Below are 21,659 nucleotides of genomic sequence, written 5' to 3'. Positions count from 1 at the left end.
CTGCGGCGGTGGCGAGCAGGGGGCTTTCACTTTTAATCTGTCACTTTATTTTATTATTTGATAGTTAGGAAAGTAGGTCCACACAATGAATTTATTCTGGATATGGTTTTGTTACATTGAAAGTATTTAGACTTAATTTTTATGTTGATCAGTGTCATTTAAGATCTAATGATAAAACTAATTGAATCTCTATTGTATGTTGGCACTGTAATCCTCAGAATGACTCCCACCACCAAAACAAATGAGAGAGGTTATTTATTATTAACCTATTATATAGATGAAGATCCTGAAGCTTAGAGAGGTTAAGTAACTGGCTTAGAGAGGAATTATATCATTATGGTTAAGAGCAATTACTTATCCTCTCAGTGTCCCAGTTTCCTTATCCATAAAGTGGGGGTCACATGATTTTTAAAGTCTAGCACATAGTAGGTGCTTTATGAGTTACAACTGTATTTACCAAGGATTTATAGCTAATAAGTGGAAGAGCTAAGATTGAAATCGAGATCTGTCTGATTTCAAAGCTTATGTTATTTCTGTTAAGCTATCATGTTACAAGGATTTCTTAACTCTTCAAAAGATTAAGATGGCCCTTTTAATTTTCATACTTTTTGACTTTGTTTAAGAACAGGTGTTTTTTTTCTGTTATGGCTAAAGCAATAGTAAAGAATAACTTCGTACTTAACTGCCTTTTTGTATGATTTGCTAGAATTCTGATGATACCATATCAGAAGTCTTGATTTCATAATAAAACATAGGGTCCTAGAATTGGAGGAGACCATGTAGGTCATTTATTTACTACCCTCTTGTACTACAAATGAGAAGCTAGACAGACTTGGGACTACAACCCAGGTCTTCTATGTAGAATTATTATTTTTCCCATTACTTTATCTTAGATCACTTGAAAGGAAAGCTTTATCCCTACTGAGTGAATAAAATTAGTTTTAATTTTTATGCAATAGGTATTGTCTTTTCTAATGTTATATATGCACCTGTTCTCACTCCGCCTCCTTTATAATTATATTTCAGAAAGTGGAAGCGCAAGAACGAGAAGATTTAATGGCTGGAATGGCCGGAAAAGCAGTAAAAGGTAAAGTTGGGAAACCTAAGGTGAAGAAACTTCAACTGGAAGAGACAATGCCCTCACCTTATGGCAGGAGGATAGTTCCCGAAATCACTGCTATGAAGGCAGATGCTAGCAAAAAGTTGCTGAAGAAGAAAAAGGTATGACATATCTCTTGTTTTAGCTCGTTGGTAGACTCCACCTCCAAAATGATGTATATATGTATTTTAATTTCACTATTTGCTTAAATAATGCTTTTCTTGTTTCTAATATATTCACTTGTGATGGGAAATCATTTGTTCTATGAGAGCAGTTGACCCAAAGGAGGAAAACATTAGTCAAGGAACCACATATGTAAAGAGTTACCTACTTGATTTCATTTTTTAAAGTGAGAGATAGAAATACTCTACTCAGCAGCATTCTAAATGAAAATCATGGAACAACAAAAAATATATATATTAAATTTAAAATATAAACTTTATTACTATATCATGACCAATTAAGAAAGTTTTACAGTGGAAAAGGATTTGTTTGGCTATTAAAATAAGCTATCATGTTTTACTATTTGTTTTTACTATTAGTTAAAAACATCATCAAGTACATCTTATGTCATTGGCATTGATTGGTACTATTTAGGATTTAAAAGTATGAGACTTACACCATCCAGCACATGGGCAAGAGTTAGCTAGAAGAAGGAAACATTGAGAATATTGTTCAGAGCAGAGGAAACAGGAGGGCATGATGTTCTGAAAGAGAGAGGCTAATTTTTCTGCCCATAGATAGGTAGGTAGGAAGGTAGGTAGGAAGGTAGGTAGGTAGGTAGGTAGGTAGGTAGATAGATAGATAGATAGATAGATAGATAGATAGATAGATGTGCCCAACAGTGTAATTAGAGCTTGGAAAATGAGCCTAAGAGCTGGAGTGAGAGATTGGTGCGTTCTCTGTACAGAGCTAAGATTTGAAGTCTAGAAGCACTGTGGTATCAGAGAGATCACTCTCTGCTACTGTTCTAATAAACTGAGGTCTCTACTGCTTCCCTCTTACCTGGCTCCCCACCACACACAGGTTAATGTAAACATGCACTTGCTTTCTCCTTAGGGAAATGCCTCCTCTCCTCTTTAGTTGGTGTGTGTCAGGTTTAGTTCTCAGCACTGTTCTCTTCACCTTACATAGTTCTCTTAAGTAACATAATCTATGCCCAGAGCTTTTCCCACTCACACAGTGACTCTTAAATCTATGTCCCTAAGCTTCTCAGGAGTGCCAAGCTACTATAGCTATTTAAATGTCCAAAGCCTTTCAAACTCAGCATTTTTGAAACTGGACTTATCCTAATTTCAAAACCACTTTTTCTACCTTTGTGCTTTATCTCAGTTACTAGCAACATCAGCCATCACTAACATAAACCAAAAACTTGGGAATTTTCCCATATAATCAGTAACTAAATCATACTGACTTCTTGTGAAGCAATTCTGAAATCTACCTCCTTATCTCGGTTCCCATTAACACTATTTTAGGATTTGATGTTTTCTCTGAGATAATTTAAAGGGGTCCTCTTCACTAGTCTTCCTATCTGTAGTCATCTAATCAGGACTTCTACCTTTTTCCACTTCGTTCCTGTGGCAGGAGGATTTTGTGATCTCTTACTACTAGAGTGATATTTCCAAAAAGTAAGTCTGATTATTATACAAATGCTTAAGAGTTTTCAGTGACTCCCCACTGAATACACACAGACTCCTGTACACAGTGATTTAGCCCCTGCATGCCTCCCTGTGTTTCTGTATGACTAATCTTTCCTCTCACCTTGTCTTGAATCCTAGCAGACTATTTGTAGTTCTCTAAACAATGTGGTGATTCATGCCTCTGTGTCTTTTGCCAGGATGCTCTTCCTTCCTTCCTTCTTACCTGGCAAACATGATTACTTCAAAACCCATCAGAAAGGCCCCTCATGGAGTCTTCCCTGACCTTGCCCTAGGCAGAGTTGCTCACTCCTCCCTATGGGTCACTGTTATATCGCCTTGTATATTTATTTGTATTGTAATGACTTGTATCCTCTCTCTCAATAATCTTAGAGTCAGAGGACTTTGTCTTATAATGCCTAGCAGTGCATGACTTGTGTTTCTTATTTTCCTTCAATCTGAAGATTTTTTTCTAGTATATAGAGACCAGAACTATAGCAACTTACTTTGCAGGTAACTTTTGGTGTACTTAGCTATTGGTCTTAATGCCCCATTGATAATCAAAAGCGGCCTTATTTTTTCTTATGGTTGCTTTTAAGTAGCTGTCATCTCATGGTACGTACCAGAAGATTAGAGTGGTAAGCAATACGATAAAGTAAAATATGGTCTGATCAAAGTTATCTGTTAAGACCTCAATAGAATTAACATTTTTTTTTTTTTACTCACCTAATATGAAGAAGCAATATATTGGCTGGAAATATATTTCTAAAGTACATACTATTAATTTAACTTTCATTTTATTCATGGTTTGATTTTTTTTTTTTAATGTGTAGGGTGATCTTGATACCACAGCAGTAAAAGTGGAATGTGATGAAGAATTCAGTGGAACACCAGTAGAAGGCACAGGAGAAGAAGCACTGATACAGGCAGTGCCTATAAATAAAGGTCCCAAACCCAAAAGGGAGAAAAAAGAGCCTGGTGAGGATTTTTAAAGTATTATTTTGTGTGAAAAAAATCTGTATATATAGAGTATTACCAGATTCTTTTGATTGTGCTTTTTTTTTCTAATAGTTTAATATCTCTAATGTTCATTAACATTTGTTATTTTATAATAAACTTTTCATTATAACAGTTTTATTTTTGCTAACGGCATTTGTATAAGTGTTGATCCATGTATCATTGTTGTTCTTTTGGTTTTAGGTACCAGGGTGAGAAAAAGAAAAACATCTACATCATCTGGCAAACCTAGTGCAAAGAAAGTGAAGAAACGGAATCCTTGGTCAGATGATGAATCCAAGTCAGAAAGTGACTTGGAAGAAACAGAACCTGTGGTTATTCCAAGAGATTCTTTGCTTAGGAGAGCAGCTGGTATTGATACATTTTATATTCATTTTACTGTATGTTGTAGTTCGACCAAGTTAGTGTTACTCATATAAGTTGGTATTGTTAGTATTACCAATATAACTAAAGGGCTAAACCATTAGTGTTTCAGAAGTTATAGTTCAAGAAGACAGAAATTTCCTTACCAAATGATTTTTTTCTAGCAAAGTTGGACATAAAACAAATTTCCCTAAAATGAATCATGTTTTCTTTTATTGTTTCTATTAAATTTATTGGGGTGACATTGGTTAATAAGATTATATAGGTTTCAAATATACATTTCTATGATACATGATCTGTATATTGCACTATTGTGTCCACCACCCAAAGTCAAATTGTTTTCTTACTGATGTTTATTATCAATAGTTTGAAGATTTTGGTTAAAAGAAAAAAAGTATTTTGGTAGTATCCCAAGAGTGGTGGGTCAATAGTAGTACTTCATAGTTTTGTTTTTGTTTAGTTGTCTATCCCTTGTATCTGTAAGGGAGTCTGATTCCAGTCACTTGGCATAATTTAGATAATTGCAGTCATAGCCTGCAAATTTCCATTTTTTTTATTATATATATTGCCGTTAAGCATGTGATTTGATCATGTCTGAATATTCATTAACTTGAAGTTTTCAAATACTTTAAAACTGATACATGTCCTATTTTATAGATTCTTCTCAAAATTTAAGTCCTACCTAATTTATGTAAAATAAATAATAGAGCATTATGGTTGTTTTACCTTTGGGAGATACTTTTTAAATTATATCTCAGGCCTTAAATTTTTGGTTCTCTAATCACAAAGTGATTGAATTTCTTTTCCTAATGTGTATAAGTAGTGCAATATATGTGGATTTTACAATGTGCAACTTAAGTTATGTGAAAATTAGTTTATTCAGATTATTTTTTTCCATGTATCTGGAATGAAGTAAAAACTTCTACGGTATCCAAATGATTTTTAAATTTTATTTCATAGCATATGCTAGAAATTATAATAAAACTTATTTGTAGTATACCAATGTGCCTTTTCCCATAGCAGATACCTTTTTAAATACATTATATTATTATCTTGCATATTGAGATCTTACCTCTTTTTCTTATTCATCTGAAAAATTACAATCTCTGTTATTTTGTAGTAAAACTACCATGAATAGAAGATAGGAGTTTTGTGAAAAAGGTTAAGAGAAAGATTTGCACTTTTTAAAGACCTGTAAACTTTGTAATTGCAGAAATGGGAAATCTTATATTCATAGTCACTTTTACATAGGCCATAATAACTACTTTCCTGTTTTTAAGTAATATTTAAGTATTATTCTAAAAATTAATCTCATCAGTTTATGCTCTCCTAATATATGCAGCATTATTATTACCCCATAGCCTCCTGAGAATTACAAGATAGATAGATGTTAACACTATCAAAACTGAGGCAAAATTATTGGCTTTATTCTCTAAATGCTTATCTCTTTTTTTCTCGAGTATTTTTAGAAATAATTGGAATATTTTTCAAATGCGTTACTCATCATATTTTATGTGGATAAAGCTGGATTTGATTATAATATTAACTTTCACTTTTCTCCTAGCTGAGAGGCCTAAGTACACATTTGATTTCTCAGAAGAAGAGGATGATGATGCTGATGATGATGATGACAATAATGACTTAGAGGAATTAAAAGTTAAAGCATCTCCCATAACAAATGATGAGGAAGATGAATTTGTTCCTTCAGATGGCCTAGATAAAGATGAATATACATTTTCACCAGCCAAATCAAAAGCTACCCCAGAGTAAGTAATGAAGCAACTGCTACTCAGTTGTATGGTACTCAGTTGTTTGATAGGCATCCATCAAAGACTTTACTGTAAACTTTGGATAAGAAATTGTTATTCTAGGTAAGGTTCACTTCATGAAGCAGTAAATTTGGTTAATATTGCAGCTGTTGACATAACTGTTGCTATAGTTTTAGAACATATGTTGGCAAAATTTGTTCCATTAAGGGCTCAATAATAAATATTTTAGGCTTTGCAGACCATATAATCTCTGTCACTACTATTCAGTCTTGCTGTTGTAGGAAGAAAACAGCCATAAACAATATGTAAAAGAACAAGTGTGCGGTTTCCAGTAAAACTTTATTTACAAAAATTGGCAGCAGGCCTGTGGGACATAGTAGTTAATAAATCTTTAGAGATGGGAAGTTTAGTTTTCTTTCCTAATTTTGGCCTTGATTTTTCTTGCTTCTGATGAGTCTGAACACTAACATGACTAACATGTAGGATTGAAGTGTATGAGCTATTTAAGATTTTTTAAGGAAGTATTTTACCACATGCAGTCTAAGATAAAAAATAGGATTATTGCCTACTCTTGTGCATATTAGAAACAAATGAGAGAACAATCTTTTGTTCTATGATTATAATCTTGCAGTATATACTATATATAATTTGTCAAGGTTGAAACCAGATATTTAAATTACGTTGTGGTGTTTAATTTTTCTTTCTAACAGAAAATCTTCACATGACAAAAAACCTCAGGATTTTGGGAATCTCTTCTCTTTTCCTTCATACTCTCAAAAGTTAGAAGATGGTACGTTCATTTTGTCTTTTCACTGGTTATATTATTGCTGTGATTTAGTGGGGAAGAAAAAGAAACAGATAACTCATTATGTCATGATTTAATTTCAGGATGTTTTTATGACTAGATATCTTGTTTTCTTTTTAACATTCTTTTTACATTTTCCTCAATGTAATAAGGTTTATTTACTTTTCCTGAGGTTATTCCCAACTCTTTGGTCAAAGTAGGAATTATGGAAGCACTTAGGTAGATAGGCAGATGCTAACCAGTGTGAGTGTAGGGAGTATGGGTGTAGAGGGGGTGTTTTAATGAGAGAAAAAATGTAGAAAGAAAATTTTAAAGATTGAAATCTTATTTTCATGGCAACATGAATGTATACATGATAGTTTTTTAAAAAGTTACAAGGGTAGCAATATACAGATTTGTTTTACTAAACCGAAGCAAATTTAATCAGGGTGTATATTTTTTATGACCCATATTTTTGTGTGTGGAATTTTTAAGATCAAAACAATCTGGTTAGACTGAACTGACTGTCTTGAATTTTTTAACACACATAGATCTTCTACATGCTCTATACGTATAGATAGATTTGCACTTTTTTGTTGTTAATCCTCACCAGAGGATATATTTTTGCATTGACTTTTAGAGAGAGTAGAGAGGAGAGAGACACGCATCAATTGGTGGCCTCCCAAACATGTCCAGGCCTGGGATTGAACCTGCAATCCAGGAACATGCCCTTGACCCGAATCGAACCCGCAGTCCTTTGGCGCACGGGCCAACGTTCCAATCACTGAGCAACACTAGTCAGGGCTAGATAGATATACTTACTACTCTCTTACATTTGATCATCATTACTTTAATTCTTGAAATGGTTAATAGCATTAAATGTGTAGATACTAAAATAATCACAGTGAGAGTTTTTTTGTATCTCACTTTAAAATAAATCATCAGTATTTATTTTTGAATTGGTCAGTTAACTTTTAAATGTTTAGCCTTTGGGACTATTAAAAAATTCATTATGCATTTCTTTACTGTTTTAAAACAGTTAACATTTTTGAAATATGTTATATTTTTTATTTTCAGCTGTTTGTATATTGTGGATTATAAGATCACAGAATAGAAACTTGTAAGATCAATTACCTAGCTAAAAAGAAATCATCAATAAAAAAGAATCAAAGTTTAATTATTAAGTGGTCCTTACAGAATCTCTTTACTGAAAAAAAGCTTTGTAATTTTTAGATTCAGCTAAATTTGACAGTAATGAAGAAGATTCTGCTTCTGTTTTTTCACCAACATTTGGTCTGAAACAAATAGATAAAGTTCCAAGTAAAACAGCAGCTGCTAAAAAGGGTATGTACTATATTTGATTTTTGTAAGCATTGCATAACCATGTAGTTGATGTCAAAGGAAATTTAATATAAATTAAAACTAGTTGCACTAGGACTTCACTAGGCTAGTTGTCAAGTATAAATGTGTATAAGGAGAATCCCTCTTGTTTTCTAACCATGTGAGGTAATTAGCAATGATTTTAAGACTGTAATTATAATAAAATAATTCCATGCATTGATACTAAAGATAGTATAGATAGTAAAGTAGATTAAAATTTTATTTTGCTAGTAGCCTGACTGTATTATCTATGCAGGTCATGCCTTAACTCCTCTATGTGGAATGATTGGTCATTTCAGTTGGGGTCCTCTTTTTCTTTGAGTCATAGAATGTCTTTCTTTTCCTTAGCCTTAAGATTGTCTATGAAACACTAAGTTGATTCATGAATTTGTTACTAGTACTAAGGTACATACCTTGGTATTTTTTAAGAAGGTATTAGTGCTTTGTGTTTAAAAGATAATTGCTACTTCCACAGTAAGTAAACAAACAGTATGGATTGTCCCTTCAGGATCTTAAAAATGCACAATAGACAACACTATTATAGAAACACATGTATTAGATGTAACAGAACAACAACAAAAGTCCCTACTTATTCTGAATGTACTAGTGAGCGATTAGGTGCCATTCCCTTACCACTTCAGTGCATATGAGGCATGTCTATATTTCTTTGCCTCGGGACTTTCTATTGCTATGCTGGAATATTAACATTTCCCCACGCAGCCACCTCTGTGATTGAGGAAAGCTGGTCTGCAAGTATCTTACTGCTCTTGACCCTCTGGGATATGTCTTTTTACATATAAGTAAACAAACAGTATGGATTGTCCCAAATTCGGGTCCGACAGTGCCCCAGCAACAACATAACCCACTGCTGAAGTGGAATCATGCTTTCTCCTCTCTGGTTTTGGGGTGCATCACCTGAGAACCACCATTGCCAAGTCACGGCAGCTACTGCGTTGAGGGTATGCCCCCTGGTGGTCAGTGCACGTCATAGCAACTGGTCATTCCACTGTTTGGTCCATTTGCATATTAGCCTATTAGCCTATTATATAGGATGTGCCAATTCATTGATTAATTTGATCAAGTATCTAGGCTATCTTTTCTTACAATCTAGTTCAGTGGTTCTCAACCTTCCTAATGCCGTGACCCTTTAATACAGTTCCTCATGTTGTGGTGACCCCCAATTTCATTGTTACAAATTGAACATAATTAAAGCATAGTGATTAATCACAAAAACAATATGTAATTATATGTCTTTTTACATATCCCAGAGGGTCAAGAGATTCTTCTTGGGATTAAGCTCCTAGATTGATGACAGGCTTGAATTAACTTACCCATTACTGGCTGCCCTCTCTTCATTGTCTCATTTTTGTACTCTTTTTCCTTTACTTCTCAAATAAATACTTGAATCTTTGTCTTATAATAAGGTGGGGTCTACTTCTGAGGGACTCAAATCCAGACAGGCTCTATAATTTTCCTTTCAGTTTTTTATCTTCATATTAGCATTTTATAACAACCCTGATAACTTGGGAGCCATATCAGTTCTTTCAACAACTTATTCACTCTTATTTAATCTAAAGAGTTAAAGTTTAGCATTAACTACATTGGTTGTTTTACCTGTAGTTAAACTAGCCTTGTCAGTTGAATGGGAGATTCAGGGACCTCAGCAAGCCCTCAACCTTCCTTCAAAAATACAATTTCCACAACAAACCATTTTAAGGAGAGCATGCTTCATGTCCCTCTTGGGGGACTACATAAATTATTATAAAAGTTAAATTCTGTAGCTCCAGTAAGTTTACAGCAAAAAGGCTGCTCACAGTACTCAGATGTCTGACAATATTTGCCCAGTAGAGTTGAAAGTGCAACTTGCAATTAACACTTGCAAGCCTGGAAACTCTTCTGAAGATAAAAGGTGGTCCCTAGAACATCCTGCTAATCCAAGCCTATACTTCTGCTAGGAGCTGCTGTGGCTCTTGTGGTATATTGCAGCATGAGGACTCAAAGGGGGAAAAGCCACAAAATCTGTGGCTGCCACTGCTATAAGAGTGTGGGCTCCTCCTATTGTTCTAGTGAGGGGGCTTAACATCTCAAATTGGAACTGGGAATACATTTTCCATAAAAGCGTAGGTTTTGTTTTTTAATAGGAATGGCTATGGCAGCAGTTCTCAACCTGTGGGTCGCGACCCCTTTGGGGGTCGAACAACCCTTTCACAGGGGTTGCCTAAGACCATCGGAAAACACATATGTAATTACATATTGTTTTTGTGATTAATCACTATGCTTTAATTATGTTCAATTTGCAACAATGAAAATACATCCTGCATATCAGATATTTACATTACGATTCATAACAGTAGCAAAATTACAGTTATGAAGTAGCAACGAAAGTAATTTTATGGTTGGGGGTCACCACAACATGAGGAACTGTATGAAAGGGTTGCGGCATTAGGAAGGTTGAGAACCACTGGTCTATGGTTAATATATATTTTTTCAAATTAGATTTTAATCACCAAAGTGATTAGTGGTAATTTTCACATTGACTGTAAATGAAACTGAAAAACAAAATTCATCAAAACAAGTGTCTTTGGGGCTATTGTCTACTTTTCTAGAATTTTCACATTTCTTTCCATGTAAAAGTGCCAAGTCTGAATTCCAACTTAATGGGAGTGAATCTGTTTCTATTCCTATAATATACTTTAAAAGTTAGAACTTAATATATGGTTATACTTGGGTTATAATTAATATGTCAAATAGTTTTTTGTCTTGACTATACTGTATTTTTTACTGCTTTTTAAAAGTTATTGCTTAATTCATTTTAATGGCCCTTATTTAAAACATCTCACTTGAATTATCAAAAGGCAAATTACGCATAATTAAATAAAAAGCATTTTATCATCTATGAGAAATTGTTTGCCTCTACATTGGCACCAGGTGGAGAGAAACCATTTTATTACTTAAGGCAACTCAATTTTAGATAAGCTGTAAGAAATTCCATTGTTTTAGGACTCACTTCAGCTTGGTTTGTTGGTAAGTATATATTGATCTAAGCAATGGATTTTGCTTAATAGGAAAGCCATCTTCAGATACAATGCCTAAGCCCAAGAGAACTCCCAAACAGAAGAAAGTAGAGACTATGAACTCTGACTCGGATTCAGAATTTGGCATTCCAAAGAAGACTACAACACCAAAAGGTGAGGATTATTTCTGCGTAACCCTCAAACATGCCATGTGGAAAACATTTAGTCTCCTCTACTCATTGAAATTAGAAAGACTGGGTGTACCTATTTTAAGTTGTTTTACTCCTCAATGAGCAATTTAAGAATCAGTGCTGAATTAATTCAAAGGGAAGTATAGCAATTTGCATACCTAGGTATGGTTCAAAGACCCCCATGCAGTGGTCTCATTGGAAGTAGTTACTAAAATGGTAGATGAGAGTGTAACACCCACTGGAGTAGGCTGGAGCTAGGACTCCGAGAGCAGAGCTTTTTGCTGATCTAGGAAGTGAAATAGCTGTGCTCAGGTAAGAGATGACTTTCTATAAGGGTAGCTATTCAACCTTTGATCCAACTGACTGATCGTGTTTATTTTATTTCTAAAAGTGGCAGTTAGGATAAGGATACAGACCTACAGGGAAGCAAGAGAGAATAACAAAGTGGAAAAGAAACATTGTGATTGGGGAGGTCAATACTTAAGGTGTGCATGGTTTAAAACCTTTATAAATACACTAGTGACCTGGTGCACGGATTTGTGCACATTGAAAAGAAATTAATTAGAAGGTGGCTGGCATGATGGGCCGGACACGTCTTGGAACCAGCCTCCTGTGGTCCCTCCCTGGCCGTCAGTGCCATGGCTCGAAAGGTGTCTGCAGAGTGAGTGGGGTCCCTCCGGCAGGTGGGGTCCCTCGGCCTGGCCTGTGGGGATTGGGCCAAAACCAGCTCTCCGACATCCCCCAAGGGGTCCTGGAGTGCGAGAGGGCACTCTGCAAAGTTGCTGTCCTACAGGGTGTGGATCACAAATGCAAGTGTGCAGTAAACCAAATTCGGGTCCGACAGTGCCCCAGCAACAACATAACCCACTGCCGAAGTGGAATCATGCTTTCTCCTCTCTGGTTTTGGGGTGCATCACCTAACAACCACCATTGCCAAGTCACGGCAGCTACTGCGTTGAGGGTATGCCCCCTGGTGGTCAGTGCATGTCATAGCAACTGGTCCCACTGTTTGTTGGTCCATTTGCATATTAGCCTATTATATAGGATGTGCCAATTCATTGATTAATTTGATCAACAGTTCCTCATGTTGTGACCCCCAACCATAAAATTATTTTCGTTGCTACTTCATAACTGTAATTTTGCTGTTATGAATTGTAATGTAAATATCTGATATGCAGGATGTATTTTCATTGTTACAAATTGAACATAATTAAAGCATAGGGATTAATCACAAAAACAATATGTAATTATATATGTGTTTTCCGATGGTTTTAGGCGACCCCTGTGAAAGGGCCGTTCGACCCCCAAAGGGATCGCAACCCACAGGTTGAGAACTGCTGATCTAGTTGGTCATAGCTGTTAAAGAAATTTTAAAAACTTAGAATTGCAATTTAGTTCCATTTTTTTTTTACTCATTGGAATCACTAGAATGGAGAACATTTAAACATTACCTTTTCCTCCTCCAATGATGAGAATAAGAAATTAGGTAGATGAAAGAAAATAGGCTGCATGTGGTAATTCTAGGTCTGAGAAGGAATAAAGATTTGATAGATTATTTCACTGAGGGTTCTATTCTAAGATTGTGCTACTTAAAGTGGGATCTGCAATTGGTTGTTACTAATGTGCAATAAGTAAAATTTAGAGTAAGGATTTAAACCTTTAACATAAATTATAACGTATTACATTTTAAAAAATATTGGTCTATGACAAATTAGAAACTAAATTGTTTTTCATCACAATTTAAAAAGCACTTTTTAAAGAGATTTTCTTTTCAGGTGCAAATATTTTCTTTCATGTATTAGGAGCTTGGTCATTAAAATTTGTCATGAGGACCTTCCAGTTAGTTTAAATATATTTGTGAAATACATTTAGTCTTGTCAACTCCAGAACTGAAATGATGCTGACGAATTGTTTCTACATCATTCATGTTAAGAGATCAGGGGATGCCAAAGAAGTAATGTTTTTATCCTTTTATATTGCACTTAACCTTGGGTGAAAAAACCTTTTGTATAATTTTAAGGTAAAGGCCGAGGGGCAAGGAAAAGGAAAGCATCTGGCTCTGAAAATGAAGGTGATTATAATCCTGGCAGGAAAACAACCAGACCACCAAGCAAGGTAACCAGAAGCATCTGTGTAGTGCTGGTTTTGTTTAAGATGATCTATAACTGGCTTAGTTTGACTATTAGTATAATGTCTTCTAATAACTTTAAACCTAGCATACTTATCCTTAGGGGACTTGTATATGGGTAAAGAATTATCCAAGTCTAGATCGATATAATTAGGGCTATTTCTTGGATCAAGTATGGTATAAATTATATACTATCTGTCTAAAATATTACTGTTTGCAGACCAAATAAAGGCTATTTCTTTATTTGATCAGGGCTAATTTAATCTTTAACTTAAACTCTCCCAATTAGTCCCACCAGAAGTACACTATCTCTATTAGGTTAATGAAAAAGCATCAAATATCCCCCTCTTTTTCTCTGTTGTCCATTAAAATTTTAAAATACAAACATAGGTGATTTTAGCTTTATGTTGCTTTCACACTGACCTCTTCCATCCAGTTTTCTTCTACACCTCTGGTCCATCTCAGTGACTCTTTTTATAAACATAGTGTGCAGTACATACTGTGCATAAGTCTTGTTTTCCTCTCATGAATTCATAGGTACTTACAAATTAGACAATTTGAATTTTTACTAATCTGGTCATGGTGCATATTTGCTGAGTGATATATAAATTCTGAAAGAAATAAGTAATGATAAGTAATACAAGATTACTAGGGTGGCAAATTATTATACTTAATCCTTTTTTTTTCCTTCATGAAAATGAATAAGTAACTGGTCTTACCCTTGAGTTAACATTACAGTTCTAAATTTAAAAGCACCATTATTTATAATTCTCAGATGTAAGTGAAGTGTAAGGAATGAGTTCTTTTTAACACTAGTCTTTTGTTTTCTTCTTAACTTTGGGCTTTTGAATCTATTGTTTTAGAAACTGAAGAAAACATCTTTTGATCAGGATTCAGATGTGGACATCTTCCCATCAGACTTTGCTTCTGAACCACCTTCTCTGCCACGGACTGGTCGAGCTAGGAAAGAAGTGAAATATTTTGCAGAGTCTGATGAAGAAGATGATGTTGATTTTGCAATGTTTAATTAAGTGCCCAAAGAGCACAGAAACATTTTTCAACAGATAACTTGTGTTGTCTTTTTGTCTTCTCTGTCTCAGACTTTTGTACATCTGGCTTATTTTAATGTGATGATGTAATTGATGGTTTTTTATTGTGGTAGGCCTTTTAACATTTTGTTCTTACACATACAATTTTATGCTCTTTTTTACTCATTGAAATGTCATGTATTGTCTGATTGGCTTGTAGTATTGTTATAGACTGCCGTGCATTAGCACAGATTTTAACTGTCATGATTGCAGACAACAGACCTGCTTTTTGAAATGAAATTTAAACATTAAAAATGGAACAGCTTTCTCTGTCTCTTTACTGAAAATGAAAGTGTAGTGAAAGCTCCCACACACCTTTAAAATAAATATATTTTATTCTTTGCCAGGAGACTCCATGGAAAAAGGTAAACAGTATATGAACATAGAAAGCATTGTTAAACAATCTCAATGTACAAACAGAGCCAGTGAAAATACATCACAGACTTGCTAAAATATAAAAAAACAACAACACCCACTAGTGCTTAAATGAAAACTAAGAAACTGACACTTGTATCTGTTAACCACTCTACCACAGCTTTCACTCTGCTTCATAGTGATTGAACAAGGTCAAAGAATACTTATTCTCTGCCCATGCCATGGGAGTTAGTGTGAGCCCCTGGGCATCAAGAAGGCTGGAAAAACCCCCAATATCAGGCATGAGTCGGGAAGGACCCTAGTTACATGGTACAGGTGGTAGACCAGCCTGTTAATTATACCAGAAATTATACCAAGAAATTTCCCTAATGGCTTGTGAATAGGTAAACAAAAATTTACTAACACTGAAAAGTGTTTTTGCCTTGGAGGCTATCATTACTGTAAAAATGTATCTTTTTTTAAAAATCGTGTAGTTGTCATTAAACAAGTAATAAACCACTTTTAATTTAAAGTGACATTAACAGTTGAACAATGACATTTGATTAACTGAACTGGCAGTTACACTGATACAGAATTCTCTTCTGCTAGTACAGTGAATTGTATATATTTACTGGGCAACATGAAATCAAGAGATGCAGTTTGAAGCATCAGAAAGAGCAAGGACAAGCTTCCATACTAACTAAATTAGAGTATCTTTAGCCTTATCTTGTCCTACTGTACAATAATCCCATTTCCTTACCTTGACGTCTTGATTATTCTGTGAAGGCAAGACAGTTACCTTTTGAACCTTTCTTAGCTGGACATGTACAGTAGTCTGTTCCATAACCTTGGTGTCTTGGCTATTTTGAGTATGCAAGACAAAAGGAAAGCACCAAACATACAGCATAGAAAGAACAGCCATATTTCTGTATGTACAAAGTCTTTAGAAACTTAACCAGGGCGTAATCATTTTGACGGGGTCTTTGCCATGCAAACTTGAGTGTTCAAGGAAGAAAATAGAAGCTTTTAACTGGTTTCTGGTTGCATGAAATGGCTGATGTTTAGAATTTAAAAAGTTTGTATTTCTAGGTAAGTTAGACAGTGAGGAGTATAGTATATATGGATACATACGAAAACATCTTGGTCCTTCTTGAGTTTTAATATATTTTCAGTCCAAAAACTAAGCAGCAGTAAAAAGGTATTTTTTTTTCCTTTCTTGCATTTTAAATCCCGGAACTGAAGGTACTGGGGAATGTTTGAAGTAGCTGGGAAGTGTCTTATTGCACCAGTGGTGACTGACTGACACCGCTGTTTTCCACTGAGCTGGGTGAGATGCTGGGACTGTGCTCTGCTGTGTTCCCACTTGAACTTGGGGTCAAGGGTTCATGTCCTTCAGAATTCTCCAGCATTTCCTGAATGAGAGGTGGCATTGATCCAGGAATTTCCATTTTCAGGGTAATTACACGTTCTGCACCTTTTAAAAAGAGATAATAGGAATCTGGTAGAGATAAGGAGTGAAGCTGCATAACTAGGGATCAACCTTCATCTACTTGAACAAGGCTGAAAATGGTGCTACGAAGGCCTCCCCAAACCTATGCTGATTTCACAACATATGGTGTTGTGAAATCTATAGATATGGTGACATGTTTAAATTTGATAATTCCATGCCTTTGTCAGTTTCAGGAGACAAGATTGGTATGTATTTACGTAACATAATTTACAATGAGAAGTTCCTGATAACAGAAACAGTATATATTTTGAAAATGAGACAGTTGAAAGGACACCAGTAACCAAAAAATGAAGGAAGTGATTTGAGTGGTCAAAGTGGGGCGAGCATCAATTTGATGTAGCACTGCACTGTCCAGTGCGGCTGTTTAAATTTACATTTGTTAAATACGATGAAGAGAACAGTGTATTTGATGTAGCACTGCACTGTCCAGTGCGGCTGTTTACATTTGTTAAATACGATGAAGAGAACTGCCTCAGTTGCAGCAGCCACATTTCCAGTGCTCGAGAGCCACGTGTGGTTAGTGGCTACTGTATTGCACAATGCAGAGCACAGGATATTTCCACAATCACAGTAAATTTTATTAGCACTGGCTTAGCCAGATACAGGAAATGGCCATATTAAGTTAAACAGCCTCACTGTTTTAAAATTAAAGACATCATAATTATAAGGTCAAGCACTGTTTGCTTCTATCCTTAATCCTATGCTAGGGCTGAGCTCAACATCTCATTGAAGAAACTTTAGAAGGAGATCAAGGATTGAGACTATCAAGCAGGTTCACTGTGCCTCGAAGCACTTCCCCGAACGCGAGTTTGTTCCTTGGTTCACCAAGGTCTTCAAGGGATAGCGTATGCTAATGGAAAGGAGAATGACAACATTTGGTACTAGGGGTGGCTACTGAGTTTTCTCTACCCTATGCCAACACTCAGCTGTTACAGGGCTCTGGGCATAAGCTTCCATACTGACTAAATATAATTGCTCAAATTGCCCCATAAACTGAAAATCACTAGGGCAAGAATACACCTCTCAGGAAGGCAGCAGTGCCTTAGCTTAGAAGTGTGCGGAAGTAAATCTGCCCAGACACAAGAGAGCAATGGCTACACTGATTGAGAGAAACTTCACCAACAACGATCGTAAGTACAATTCATTTTTCTTGAGGTTTGGAAGTTCAGGTAAAACGAGTCCAATTTACATACACCAGAGCATGTGTAGAAAGCTGGAGTGAAATATATAAAACTAGAACATTAAAAAGCTTGCCATACCATACATTCTCTTTTTCTAAAATCCTCACCCGAGGATATATTCTACTGACTAGAGAGAAGAAGGGATTGAGACAGAGAAACATCGGTCAGTTGCCTCCAATATGCACCACCGCTGGGGATCAAACACACAACCTAGATATGTGCCCTGACCAGAATCAAACCAGCAACCCTTCAGTACATCAGACGACGCTCCAACCAAGTGAACCACACCGGCCACGGCTATATATCCATTCTCTTGAAAACAGTTTTTCTAATCCTTGGTCACCTGAATTTTAAAGCTCTCATCATCTAAGATTGAGTAGGGTAAAATTTCAGGTTTTCTTTTCTTTGTAAGGGTGGGTACTATTTCATTTCTTTTGATTTCAATGAGAAGTACATGCTAAAACAAAACCAACAAAAAGGCAGCTATTACCAAACATCCTGAATTAAAACATGGGGTTTAGAAAAGCAATACAACTTGCTCAGGACTGCTGGCTCCATGTCATATAGACAGCGCAGACTGGGGACATACCTTTACCCACGTCATACAGACAGCGCAGACTGGGGACGTACCTTTACCCACGTCATATAGACAGCGCAGACTGGGGACATACCTTTACACCACGTCATATAGACAGCGCAGACTGGGGACATACCTTTACCCACGTCATATAGACAGCGCAGACAGGGACATACCTTTAGCGCTGATGCTGCGGAGATCTGTGATTTTCATTAAGATCTTTGGGAACATGTGAGGCTTGTTGGGTCGTCTCTTTCTTATATAAATTTTTAGGGCTTCCAGCAATGGTTCTTGTAGCTTATCTACTTTTGTTGGTTCCTCAAGGTCCTGGCGGTCTAGATACCGGAAATAAAGTATTACACAATTAGTAGCAGGACAGAAAGTTTCACACTTTCCAGGATAGAGGGTCATTCCTTGTTCCGACTACATTATGACTTTATTAATTTGATGGTTCAATCACATGTGCAACTTTGAAGATATATGCAACTGCTCTGGGCAGTGATACTTGAAAATGACTGTCCCCCTTCTTGGAGGAAGGCACATTTTGAGGGCTGCTTGCTTTTATCCCAGGGAGAGAATTACTTCTCATGACCAGGAGGTGTCACTACTGAACTGAATTAAAGCAAACCTTGAGCAGGATGGTTATGAAGGCAAGGTAAGTCCTCCCCTAATTAAAGCCATTACTTTTTAGCCACTATGATTCGGCCTCCTGCGAGCTGATAGGGGTCACTACAAAGAAGAAAGCCTTATTTTATCTCAGTCCTCTAAGGGTTGGTAGGGGGCCAATCCAATGACTTGTATTCCGGGCCACTAAATTAGCAAACAGCACATGCAAGTCCCTGGGAACATCATCAAAATGTCCCCAGGCAGTTCATTTTATAGTGTGATGCTACCTTTAAAAAAATACCTGTGGCAATTGTAGAAATAGCATTTTGATATTTCAGAGCAGAAGGATCCCAAACTTAATTTAAACAATATAGAAAAATGCAATAAACCCCATGCATGCATGCCTGGCTTTATTCACATGCTTTCTTCTAAGTAAAACATCTCCAAAATGGAGATGAAGTTTCCCCCATAAATTACAAGTGCAAGTTGTTCCTGGAATCCCCTGAGGGTTTGCTAGGTAGTCGGTACCTCCACAGATTAAGCAGATGGCACTGAGAAGGCCTGTTTCTGTGTCATCCATTTCCAAAGGCAGGAGCTGGTTGGCAAAGGTGAACACAAGGTCAGTCAGAGGACCAAATCCAGCATTGTGCATCTGAGTTCGATTTAGGGTAAGGCCATCGGAAAAAGTCATGGTGTCTTGTTCTGGGGTATACCTGGTGCAAATTCTAAGAATCTGGAAGAAAAACAAACACCCAGATTGGATGGATCATCAATGCCAGCCTGGCCTCACAGCATCAGTCAGCTCTAGGCAGGAGGTAGCATGAGGATTTCCAAGGTGCTCCCACATCCCAGGAGGCGCTCGGCCCCCCTCTCTATTGTTGAGTGTCTCCTCAAGCTCTTTCATTAAAAGAGTATAGAAGTCACAACACGGGCTAAAGTCATTTTAGAGAATAACAACTAGGACACAAGAAATCTCTGTCTAAAAGTCATCTATTTGAGTCAAATAAACATTTACCAAGGACCTACTTATGTCCCAGGCACTATGCCAGGTGCTAGGGATAAAAAAAATGAATGAGATTCTTTTTTTTTTTTAAATGAGCTTACAGCCTACCAAAAAGAAAAAAAAGGGGGGGGGGGCGCAATAGCTACCATGTATTTAATGCCTAGTGTATATCAAGTGTTACACATGCCCTACATTAAAGCTTGCAAACGCCTCGATGAAGTGAATATTATTTACATATTGCAGATGAGGGGCTGAAGCTCAGAAGTGTAAGCCATGTGCCCAGGGTCACACAGTTGATATGTGGCTGAATCGGATTCAAGCCCAGGTTAGGCTCCCTCTTGCACTGCCTCCGACACCACGTTCCACAGACAACTATGACTCAGGAGCAGGAGCGGACCAGCAGGGAGCTGGGAGCTCGGAAGAAGGGAAGCTCCGACGCAGCCAGGACGAACTCAGAGCAGACTTACGGAGAAGAGGCAGCGTTTCAAGAAAGCCAGGATGTAGGGGTGGAATGTCTATAGGCAGGAAGCCTGGCTCACCCTGCCACGGTCTCCCAATCCTGCCTGATAAACGGCCCTGCTGGTCCCCCTAGGGCAGTGGTTGGCAAACTTCGGCTCACAAGCCACATGCGGCTCTTTGGCCCCTTGAGTGTGGCTCTTCCACAAAATACCGACTTCTGCGCATGGGCCACGAAGTTTCAATCGCACTGTACGTGCACGCCCACATGTGGTATTTTGTGGAAGAGCCACACTCAAGGGGCCAAAGAGCCGCAGTTTGCCGACCACTGCCCTAGGGCACCTGCTGCCACAGAGGCGCCTGCTCCCTGCACTGTGCCTCCAGAATGCCTTCCTTCTGTACACAGACAATCCCGGCTGGCGCTCCCATGGCCCTGTGGATGCTAACTGCTGGGCAAAGTCAGGATGCTCAGTATCTATGGGCTCAAAACCGCAGACACCGGTCCGGTTTGGAACCGAATGGGAACTAAGTAAGTCTTTGCACTTCAGCACGCTGCCAAGATGTGACTGCGTGAGCGCTGTCCCTGCAAGAATGAAAGGAACCGGGGCTTGTCAGAAAGGAACGGGAGGCCAGGATTGAGACATCTGCAAGCTGTCAGTGGCTCCCTCAGGCAGCCAAGTCCGAACTGCAGGGCACGAACACCTCCGTACTGTCCTCCTCGGGAGGGTTTTCCTCCTGAGAAGCTGAAAAGTATTTGGATTCCGATGAAGCATTTAAACTATGCCCAGCTGCTTCTCTCCCTAGAAAGTCCAAACCAAAGCCAAGTACAAATGGGCCGTCCAGAGCGGAAGGTGCGCAGCCTGAGATGGAAGAATGTCAACGTCTTTACCAACGTCCGCCCCAGCCCTGCCCCCGCCGGGCCCCTGGGCAGCACAGCACCCCCTCCCGGTGCTGGCCAGGCTGCCTCTGGAGGGAAACCGGGAGCTTCATTTTGTCACAGTGGCAAACACCAGTGCGACCCCAGGATTCCAACACCCTTTGTTGAAAGGAGGGTCTCTCCTCTGGGAAGAGGAGCGCACAAGCCCCAGGCGATGGTGGGAAATAGCCCAGGGGAGGCTGGCCAAGCCGCGGCTACTGGGCAGAGCTGGTCCTCCTCAGGGCAAGAGGGCCCTCACTTCCTGCCTGTGGCAAAGAGGACCGAGTCTTTTCCCATGGCTTTCTAGGTGTTTCCTGGGAGCACACTGCTGGGCTGCCTCTCTGGGAGGATGGCTCTGAGCATCTGACATCCCAGAGGCAGAGCCGGGCACTCATCCACCTCTCTCCTGCTCCCTGTGGCTACCGAATCCAAGCCACCGCTGCTCCTGCGGCCACAGCACGCTGTTCACAATGTTCATCAGAGGAGACTTCTCCTTCCCTGCAAAAGTCCCTCTGATTGATGGCGGGTAGTTATCTTACACCCCTAACATCCAACCTTCTTCCTGCGGCAGCCACGGCCTCTGCCC

At 37.9% G+C, this 21,659-nt stretch overlaps 2 protein-coding genes across 7 annotated transcripts in view; one reads left to right on the top strand and one right to left on the bottom strand.

Annotated features, from left to right (window-relative positions):
• The window catches only part of TOP2B (topoisomerase (DNA) II beta), a 45,132-nt gene extending 30,398 nt beyond the window's left edge, over window positions 1-14,734 (top strand). Inside the window, exons 27-35 of one of the 2 annotated variants that reach the window (XM_014537552.1) lie at window positions 1,027-1,221; window positions 3,570-3,714; window positions 3,937-4,104; window positions 5,681-5,882; window positions 6,596-6,675; window positions 7,903-8,013; window positions 11,115-11,237; window positions 13,275-13,369; window positions 14,246-14,734. In XM_014537552.1, coding sequence (XP_014393038.1) covers window positions 1,027-1,221; window positions 3,570-3,714; window positions 3,937-4,104; window positions 5,681-5,882; window positions 6,596-6,675; window positions 7,903-8,013; window positions 11,115-11,237; window positions 13,275-13,369; window positions 14,246-14,413 — 1,287 coding nt within the window. In that variant the 3' untranslated portion in view covers window positions 14,414-14,734. Of the gene's footprint in view, window positions 1-1,026; window positions 1,222-3,569; window positions 3,715-3,936; window positions 4,105-5,680; window positions 5,883-6,595; window positions 6,676-7,902; window positions 8,014-11,049; window positions 11,238-13,274; window positions 13,370-14,245 lie in introns of those variants that run through there. The other variant, XM_014537559.1, reaches the window with a different exon arrangement.
• Window positions 14,735-14,786: 52 nt separating this feature from the next.
• The window catches only part of RARB (retinoic acid receptor, beta), a 156,927-nt gene continuing 150,054 nt past the window's right edge, over window positions 14,787-21,659 (bottom strand). For all 5 annotated transcript variants that reach the window (XM_005856593.2, XM_005856594.2, XM_005856595.2 and 2 more), the window contains 3 exons: window positions 19,227-19,431; window positions 18,269-18,427; window positions 14,787-16,298 (listed from right to left, as the gene is read on the bottom strand). In XM_005856593.2, coding sequence (XP_005856655.1) covers window positions 16,102-16,298; window positions 18,269-18,427; window positions 19,227-19,431 — 561 coding nt within the window. In that variant the 3' untranslated portion in view covers window positions 14,787-16,101. The remainder of the gene's footprint in view (window positions 16,299-18,268; window positions 18,428-19,226; window positions 19,432-21,659) is intronic.

This window comes from Myotis brandtii, unplaced genomic scaffold, assembly GCF_000412655.1.
Source record: "Myotis brandtii unplaced genomic scaffold, ASM41265v1 scaffold1036, whole genome shotgun sequence".
Lineage (NCBI taxonomy): Eukaryota > Metazoa > Chordata > Mammalia > Chiroptera > Vespertilionidae > Myotis > Myotis brandtii.
This window is presented reverse-complemented; position numbering and strand designations above follow the sequence as displayed.